This window comes from Galeopterus variegatus, unplaced genomic scaffold (genome assembly GCF_000696425.1).
Source record: "Galeopterus variegatus unplaced genomic scaffold, G_variegatus-3.0.2 Scaffold6197, whole genome shotgun sequence".
NCBI lineage: Eukaryota > Metazoa > Chordata > Mammalia > Dermoptera > Cynocephalidae > Galeopterus > Galeopterus variegatus.
Window position 1 is genome coordinate 47,023 of NW_007732308.1, and position 10,210 is coordinate 57,232.

Sequence of the window (10,210 nt, forward strand, 5' to 3'; positions counted from 1 at the left end):
AGACCAATGAAATAGAGAATCCAGAAAAAAATCCTTACGTGTATAGTTAAATTGTCTTCAACAATGGCACCAAGACCACTGAATGGGGAAAGGACAGTTTCTTCAGCAAATAGTGCTGGGAAAACTGGCTTTCTACATGTGAAAGAATGAAGTGGGACACTTACACCATACACAAAAACTACCTTTACTTTAGGTCATATACAAAAATTAACTCAAAATGGATTGAAGACCTACTGATAAGACCTAAAATTATAAAACTCCTAGAAGAAAACATGACATGGAATTTGGCAATAACTTCTTGGATATGACACCANTAAAACTCCTAGAAGAAAACATGACATGGAATTTGGCAATAACTTCTTGGATATGACACCACAAGCACAGGCAACAAAAGCAAAAATAGACAAATGGGACTATATCAAACTTAAAAAAACTTTTGTGCATGAAAGGACACAGCCAACAGAGTGAAAGGCAACCTACAGAATGGGAGAAAATATTCGCAGATTATCTGTCTAATAAGGGGTTCGTATACAGAATACATACAGAACTCATACGACTCAACAACAGTAACAACAATAACCTGATTAAAACATGGGGAAAGAACTCGAATAGACATTTCTCTGAAAAAGATATAGAAATGGCCAAAAAGCATATGAAAAGATGCTCAACTTCACTAATTTCTAATTAGAGAAATGCAAATCAAAACCACGTGAGATAATCACCTCATATATGTTAGGATGATTGCTATAAAACGAAAAGAACCCAGAAAATAATAAGTGTCAGCGAGGATATGGAGAAATTGGAACCCTTGGTGGGAATGTAAAATGGTGCAACAGCTACAGAAAATAGTATGGAGGTTCCTCAAAAAATTAAAAGAAATATCATAGGTTCCAGCAATCTCACTTGGCGTATATCCAGAAGGATTCAAAGCAGGATCTCAAAGGCATATTTGCACACCCATCTTCATTGCAGCATTATTCACAGTAGCCAAGAAGTGGAAGCAACTGAAACATTCATCAACAGATGAATGGATAAAGAAAATATGGTGTATACATACTAACTAGAATATTATTCAGCCTTAAAAAAGAAGAAAATCCCGCCACACGGTACAACATGGATAAGCCTTGAGGATATTATGCTAAATGAAATAAGTCAATCACAAATAGACAAATGGTGTATGATTCCACTCATATTAGGTATCTAAAGTAGTCAACTCATAGAAACAGAAAGCAGAATGGTGATTGCCAGGGGCTCAGGGTGGGAGGAATGAGAAGTTAGTGTTTAATGAGTATAGAGTTTCAGTTTTGTAATATGAAAATGTCCTAGAGATCTGTAGCACTGTGATATAAATACACTTAATACTACTGAAGTATTTTAAAAAACAAACCTCTTATTCTTTGGATTTCAATACCAGAAAAATATATGCTTAAAATAATATGATGTCTGGAATTTTGCTTGAAAATAATCTGAAGGTGGATTAGGGGAGTGGGTGAGTGATACATGAAATAAGACTGTCAGGAGTTGACAATCGTTAAAGCGGAGTGGGTTTATTATACCATATTCTCTTCCTGTGTATGTTTAAAATTTTCCATCATAATGGAGTTTTACAAAAAAGATTATCAAAATGAAAAATTAACCAGTAGAAGATTTAGACAGAAAGTCAAGGAAATCTCCTAGAGTGTGTAATAAAAAAGAATGAGAATGTGTGAAAGAAAACTGAGGGTTGAAGAGAAACTTCAGAAGGGCATGCAAACAACAGGAGTTCCAAAAAGAGAAAAGAGAGAAGTGGAGGGCAGGGCTATCATCATGAGATGTTTTTTGTCCATCCGATGAATGTAATTGCACTCCCACTACTGGCAGAAATATAAACAGACACATTTTTCATTTGAGGCCATCTATTTGGTAGTATTTCTTAAAATTAAAAATTCCCATATTCTATGGCTGAAAAAATCTAGTTCTCTTTAAACTGCCCTAGAAAAACATTCATTCATGTGCACATAGTAGAAGCTTAATAAATGTTAAATAACTTTCTAATTCTTTACATAGCCACCACATCTACTGATACAATGCCACCAAAATTCAGAAATTCAACTTCAGTAATATTGAGCAAAGACTATATTAAAGCATATTTACTGAAACAGTGCTTTCAATAGCAGAAAACCTGGAAATATCTAAAAGTCTATTAAGAGGAATCTGGTTAAATAAATTAAGGTGCATTAGTATAATGTAATATTCATTGAAAAGAATGAGATAGTTCTATATGTGCAGATATGGAAACATCTCCCAGACACATAACAGTACAAATAATTTACAGAATGTTTAGTATTGTTTCATTTGTATTGTTTTAAGGAGATATAGATTTTTATACAGCTGAATAGATAAGTAGAAGACAGACTATACATTACATACACTTATATGGGCATAAAAAGTTTCGAAGAAAAAGTATTAACAATACCTTTTGGGGTGAGTTCTTAAGTTAACGAAGAGAGGTAACCATAATATATAAAGCAAAAATACATAGCAGTTTACAGAACAAAATGTATAGAAGGTTTCAGTCCTCTGGTTCTAACAGTTTAATCTGCTGTGAAAGTGAAATATACAATTTCTAGGATGAAGGAAATAAGGATTAATTTAGTAGTTCCTTTTACTTTCAAAAGATAAAAGTACAGCTTTGCCAGGTTCTCCAGTGTAGTTACACCTGCCTGGTCACTTTTTTGGTGGAGGAGGATCTGGTTGGAAAGGCCATGCCCCTGGGGATTCAAATACACTTCTCAAAGTGTCTTTTCAAGTAATTTAACCCAATGCCAGTAGCAAGTTACTGCACCACATCCCGTGGGAATTGAGGTCCCAGGGCAAGAAATTCATGCCCTTAGCAAGCTCGTCTTCATATGCTTGGAAAATGTCTCCCAGAGAGACAACAGAGCACCGATATATGTATTTTAGATAGATGCTATTAGTAACCTCATTTGGCACATAAAAACTGAGACTCAAAGAAGTCAAGTAGCTTGATCAAGTTCACAGATCCAAGTAACTAGATTTGGAACAATACGTCTTACTGCGTGGCCAGAGGATTTCCACTTTTATACCCTTTTGCCTGTTCATATCACAACCACAGAACACACACTCCTCTAAGGATGTCAGGTGAAGAAATCTGATCCAGCAGTGAACCGCCATGGTGGTTTCTGTTTCTTTGGTTATCACTAGCTCACATTTCTAAAACAGAAGTCCACCGTGAATTCGAACAGAATGAGGTAAGGAATGGAGAAGCCTCCCATTTTCAACCTTCCTTTCACTTTGTCCATACGAGATGGCCTATAACTTTTGTAGAATTGTTGGCATCGCCACTACTTAATCTATCCTTAGCTCCTTATATTTAAAGCCCCTGCAGAGGTTTTATTTCCTAGTAGATATTTTTAAATGTTTGAGCTACTGAAAAAAAATAGCAATTCCCCAAATTTTAAGTGCTGTATTTTAGATGCATTACAGGCTCTCCAACAGTTACGAAAAGCTTTAATCCCATTTGCTCACCTATTTGTGAAAAAATACAATTGCTAAAGTTCACAACTTTATGAAAGCCACAAAGCTGTTCTCTCAATATTTTCTGACTTACTGAGGAAGATTTTTCACCAATACCTATTCTTTGGTCATAAGTGGCTTTAATGTTTTCACAGAGTAAAGATCTTTTCTCAATCAGGTCTCGGGATGTTGAGCATATTCCAAAGACTTCCATGTTGCAATATACTTAGATCACTAAAACAAGCTTGTAAGGTTCTTGTACCTGTGGGCTGCACATTACTAGGTACAGTATTTTAACATGACCTTGGTAACTGCTACCTAAATAGCTCTCTAGCACTCCCTAGTGTACAGAATGCTTATAATGGGACTGGAAAACAGATCTGTAGGGTTGTACCCTGGCCCTTGATTACTGAGAATTGTCTCGAACTCTAGAAGAGCTTCTCTATGAAACAGGAGTCACAGCAGGCCTCAGGAACCTAACTAGACCCATACTGTGTCATTCTTCTTGAATGAATATTTATGGTTCCAAGTTTTTACTGTTTCCCAAACCAGTTTCTTAGAAAAGCTTATAACTTGGTTTAATCCTGAGTTACAAAATGATTAACCTCAAAAAATATTTAAATACTCCAAATTTGCATTTAAAATACTAGGATTTCTTTTAAGTTTAGCAACTTGGCAGTTTGTTCCATTCAAATCCCTGATGTTAATTTCAAAATCTGGTTTGTTTTCTTGAAAGAGCTGCTAAAACAAAGGTAGAATCAAATAGACTTGCACATTTGGCAACAGCAGTAAGGGAGGGGACAAGAGATGATTTCAACTTTTGAGTGATTGTGTGGCTGCATGGTGTAATATGGATTGAGACAGATAACACAGAACGGGGACTTCTGGGACAGAAGGTGACTTTAACATAGACAGCAACTTAAAGTCACTAGAATGGACAAGATAGTCCAGAGCAGTAGAGGCTGGGACTGAACCCAAAGGAATGAATTATCCCACACTGTAATCCTATTAAAAGTAGCAAAAGTGGGAGCGAAACTTTTCTGAAGCAATTTTACAATTTATAAAAATGTTTATACTTTTACTTTTGTTAAGAAGTACTTCTAGAAACTTTCTCCAATAGAAAATTAGACAAATGAATAAAGCTAACTATGTGGTTACAGATTTTAATAGCAAAAATGTTTTAATATCTTAATAGTACACTGAGAGTATAGATTCTGTTCTGGTGAACCTGTTTACACTCCGGCTATGCTATTAACAGGCACTACGACATTGAGCAAGTTTAACCCTCAAAGCCGGGTAGTACGCACATCATTGTATTCAAGAAAATAAAACAGGTGAAGTACAGATCCTAGCAGTTAAATGTTTCCCTGTTGGCACAACAATGGGATTTGACTAAATGAACTTGGCCTTTATGAAATACTTTCTGGTTATAAGTTAACACAGCTTCATATTGAAAGACCTATATTGTGAAAAGTATTACCAAGGAGTAAACGTAAAATCCGTCTACAGACATAACCTAAATGTTATCATTAAGCGCTGGGGTTATGTTTACTTTTCTAGTACCCCTTTTCATCTAAAATGTCAGTTTCCAAAACATTTTGAAGTTTACCAAGTTTACCCTAATGTCTTTAAAAAAGGAGGAATTGGCAGAGCCAGGACTGAAACTTAGGTCTCTATTTTTCTTATTTAGTACTTGTCTACTAATGTAGGTTCTCAACCATGGGTGCATATTAAAATCTCCCTGAAAAACCTTTACAAATTTTGTGGCACCCTATACCAATTTAATCAGAATTTCTGGAGCAGGACCTCAAATGCCAGTATGTTTTCTTCAGAAAAGCTGTAATATACTGCTAAAGTTATGAACACCCATACCATACAATAAAAGAGCATGTGTTTATCAACGGTAAGGGCTCATGTATTATTTAGTTAATAGAAGTGTTTTCAAATAATGAGTAAACCATTTCAGTAGCCTCTAGGAAATAATGAAAACAGAATAGGCCACTGTACGATATCCATAGCACACCTTTGTATTTCTAAAATCTGTATGTTTACTAAATAAAAATCAACAAAAGTTAACAACAATCAATTTATTAAAAGTTGACTTAAGCATCTGCAATGGTGACTTCAACCTCAACTCCTGGCTCAATGCTGATGGAAGTAATCTGTTTAACAATCTCAGAAGGGCTGTGCAAGTCAATGAGTCGTTTGTGGATTCTCATCTGGAAACGATCCCATGTCTTAGAACCTTCACCACAAGGCGTTTTTCTTGTAGTGATTCTCAAAGTCTGCAACAAAAGACAAAGTGTTTATAGTTTTAAGCTTATCCCATGGACATGTGGAAAATCATTACTTTGAAGTACTTCATTGGAGAAATATCTCCGTGACATCATTCCTCTTTACATTAACATGTTTTCAGATACTGTGAATTTAAAACATCAACTCCATTTTCACTGCCAAGAGAGCAGCCTTGGAGCTTGTGACTCAAGTACCATACCACACCAAGGTAACAGCAGCAATAAAACTTCAACGGTCACCTCTAGACACTGGGTACTTAATACAAACCAAATTATACCAGCAATGTTTACTTGAGTTTATACAGTTGTCAGTACAAGAATTCTTTAGGCAGCCAAACCCCACAAAGGGCAAGGCCTTGGATTTCTGCAACAACAAGAAGAAACTCTGCTCTGCCCCTATAATTTACCTTACCTTGGTAGGCATCCTAACTGGTCCTTTCACTTTGAGGTTCTTTTCCTTTGCGCCTCTGATCAAGTCAGCACACACTACGGGGAAATAAAAGCACCTCTCAGTTCATGCAAAACAAAATCGGCTTAACAAATTTCAACTTCTGCTGGCTCAGAATAGCGTATAAAAGCTATCACCATAATTCAACACAGTAGGTATCTCCTCATCGCCAACCCTGTTTAACAGCTATGGTGTAAAAAGCACGGTAAAAATAACTTTAGACCATTTTTACTTCGCCTTTTCAAGCAAAATATCTTGCCACTTTCCTCCCTTGAGTCCACTTTGTACATTAACAAATCAGTTTTTTGTCTAAATGCCTCACCCCGAAACTACCATACTGACCCTTCTCCAGGGACTTTACGTTGCGGCTCGTTAGGGTAATTCGAATTCGGTGAATCGCCACCTCTGGTTCCACGGGTGTTTTTCCAGTATCTTTAAAAGCCTATTGTTACACAGGCGAGGGAAAAGTGGTAAGCCGAAAACCGTCTGTTTCTTCTGAAAACAGTTTAATCAGGAAGCTTCCCGGGTTCCCCCCACCCCGGCACCCGCCCCAGAAGAGCACGAGCCCCGGACCCGAGTCCCGCCGGCGCCCCGAACTTCGCGGCGCCATTTCCCGCCTCACCATGGCTGCGGCGCGGCTTCCTGACCGACTTGTCCCTCGGCGAGAGCGAACAGCGGTGAGTCAGGAGCAGGACCGGGAGAACGGAATACTCCGACCACCGACGAGCGCGTCTTACCCGAAAAGAAAGCTAAGCGTTCCGAGCGGCACTTATATAGCACGCTCGCATCCGGGCCTCGCACGCCCCGGAAGAGGAACAGCCCCGCGGTTCTGGGCGGCTGCGCGAGGCCGGGCAGCAGCACCAACGGAGTTGGCGGGAAAGGTGCGGTTGCGGGCGCCCCCTGTCGGCGCGGCGGAGTCAGAGCCCCGCGAGGTGTGTCCCCGCCAAGCAGCCACCGAAGTCGTCTGGCCACCTGGCAGAGATGAGAGGTGACACTGAAAGCTGAGAAACTCCTCTGTGCGGTGCACCGACCCCTCGCCCTCGCAAAGTGCAAACGACCCCTGTGGTTTTTACAGTGCAGATGTTTCTTCCCACTCAAACCAAATCACTCGTTGTTCTCTGAGCAAGTGGGTAACTTTCCTGAATTTTAACTAACATGGGAATTGGGAAAAAATGATTCTGATAAGCTGCACATATTACTTTTAAAATTAGTATGCAGTTATTTTTCATAGCCTGGAATGTCCTTTTGTGACATATCAGCTTCTGATTTCCCAGGCCGGTGGGAGCATCGACCTCTGTTTCTGGAAAGGACCTGAACTTGGCCTCTCCCCCCGGCCCGGGGAAGTGAGCGCGAAATTGCCAGGCTGCGCGCACCCTCCAGGAGGCCCAGCTGGACCCGGCTAGCTGCCCAATTCCAAAGCGTTATCTCCTGTCAGTGAGATAAAGTAATATTGGTTAAGACCTCCAAGATCTCCTTAATGCTGAACATCTGTTCATAATCAAATATGCGACAAAGCGCAGTGGAAAACCCCAGTTGTCAACTGGCCCGCGCGGCCGCGGGAGAGCGCATCACGAGCACACACTTGTACTTGAAGATGAAAGCATGGTTGCCTAGAACGACGGAGGACAGGTGGGTGTTGATGCAGCGCAGAAAGAAACGTAGATAACCTCCTATTATTTTACAGCTGAAGCCCTGAGCCAAAAGAGGTATTTGCTCAGACACAGAATTAGTGAGTGACAGGGCTCTGACCCCTCCAATCAGAGCTCCTTCTGAGGCTTTCTCTTCTGTTCCTTGGGGGGAAATCATACTTTATTTTTTTTCTTTTTTACAATGTTGTGAGCAACAGAAAGAATATACTTTAAACTTACCTCACGTAATAGCACTGACTTACTTGTTAGGTGATAATTGGGCATGGCTAATAACTGGATTTCTTTGGCTTACAATACGTGTTAGGTTTTGCTGCCATTTAACTATTAATTTAAATGTTAAAATTTGGATCTTTTCCAGTTCAGTTATTTTTAAATGTAATCCATTGGCTGTAAATACTCTATTAGAATTTGCAGCAGAAAATCTGAAAACCTGCATTCTTGTTTTACTAGCTATAACTTAAAAGGAACTTCATCACCTAGGGCTTTAACTTAATTGGTGTGGCTGTCTGCAACAAATAGGCAGTAGTGCAATTGCCCAGCTCCGTGGGACATGACCAACCACCCCTGTATTAGTACAGAAGGTGAATGTGTATCTTCAGAGAACACGTACAGCAGTACTCATGTTTTACTAATGCTCAAAAGACAACCAGGAATTCAATGAAAGAATTTCATTGAGAAGTACAACTGTAATTTTTTTCAGTAACAAATTTGGTACATTTATTCTTAGGCTTGCCTTACCCTTTAGGTACTTGAGGAAATGGTGAACAAGTTTACTTCTCTGAGAATAGAAAAAGGAATTTCAGTATAGAAAAAAGCAAAATATGGTCCTGCTTGTATGAGAAAAATGGATGAGGTGACTGGAACTAAGGAAACAGCTGGTTAAGATAATATTAGATAAAGGTAATGAAAACTTCATTATTTTTTGGAAAACAGTATGGAGGTTTCCCCCAAAATTAAAAATAAGAGCTACCATATGATTCAGTAATTCCACTTCTGTGTATATATCCAAAGGAAATGAAATCAGTATCTCAAAGAGCTGTCTGTATTCCCAGGTTCATTGCGACACTATCCACAACAGTGAAGATATGGAAACAACCTAAGTGTCCACCAGTGGATGATGGATAAAGAAAATGTAGTGTTTATATATATACACACACACATATAATGGAATAATATTCAGCCTTAAAAACAAAGGAAGTCCTGTCATTTGCGACAACACAGATAAACCTGGAGGACATTATATTAAGTGAAATAAGCCAGCACAGAAAGACAAATACTGTATGATCTCACTTGTACCATATGTGGAATCTAAAAAGGTTGAATTCATAGAAATAGAGAGTAGAATAATAGTTACCAGGAGGTGGGGACTGGAATAGGGGGGTTTGATAAGATTTGGGGGGGGAAATCACTATTTTAAAGTTTATTAGTTTTAGTTTTAAACATTTTGTTGTATTTTTCTCCTGAAAATTAGAAGCTGCTGTGGCCCCCAATTTTTATTTTAAATGTAATGTTCTATTAGATGTGAGATATTCATTGGAGAAAAGGTACAAATTAACAATAAGCAAAAAATAAGAAAATACGTAATTCCACTAATCTGAGATGACAACTATTTACACCTTCAGGTATGTACATATCTCTTTAGAAAATGAGCTCATACCCTATATGCAGTGTGGTAACCTTTATTTGCAGTTTTTTTTTCTTTTTTTTTTTGGTACCTGGCTGGTACAGGGTTGGTGTTACACCACACTCTAACCAACTGAGCTAACTGGCCAGCCTATTTGCAGAATTTTTTATCATAATAAATATACTTCTGCAACATACTTTTTAATGACTACATAACCATGACTTGTATGTATGGTTCTTTCACAATTTGTTGAATCAGTCTTCTATTTTTAGACATTTAGATTTGTTTTCCCATTTTTTACTGTTATAAACAACACCATGAGGTAAATGCTTGTAGATCAGAGTTTCTCAGTCTCAGAACGATTGACATTTGGAGCCAGATAACTCTTTGTTTGGAGGGACCATCCTGTGCGTTACAGAATGGTTAGTGACATCTCTTGCCTCTACCTGCCAGATGCCAGTAGCAACCCCTCCCCTCCAGTTGTGACAATCAAACATGTCTCCAGACATTGTCAAATGTCCCTTGTGGGGCACAGTCACCCATGGTTGGGAACCACTGTTGTAGATGACTCTTTTCGCTCATTCTTAATGCCTTACATTGTTACTATATATACTTATCCCTTGATGGATTAATCAAAGAATAAGCATATTTAAAATACTTTGGTATTAATTAAGTTGCC

At 38.5% G+C, this 10,210-nt stretch overlaps 1 protein-coding gene across 1 annotated transcript; it reads right to left on the reverse strand.

Moving 5' to 3' along the window:
* Positions 1-5,588: 5,588 nt before the first annotated feature.
* Positions 5,589-7,074, reverse strand: RPS20 (ribosomal protein S20). Its single transcript, XM_008590555.1, has 4 exons — positions 6,881-7,074; positions 6,601-6,700; positions 6,223-6,296; positions 5,589-5,801 (listed from the first exon to the last, which is right to left on the reverse strand). The coding sequence occupies exons 1-4, from the start codon at positions 6,881-6,883 to the stop codon at positions 5,619-5,621; spliced, it is 360 nt and encodes a 119-aa protein (XP_008588777.1). The 5' UTR covers positions 6,884-7,074; the 3' UTR covers positions 5,589-5,618.
* Positions 7,075-10,210: the final 3,136 nt, after the last annotated feature.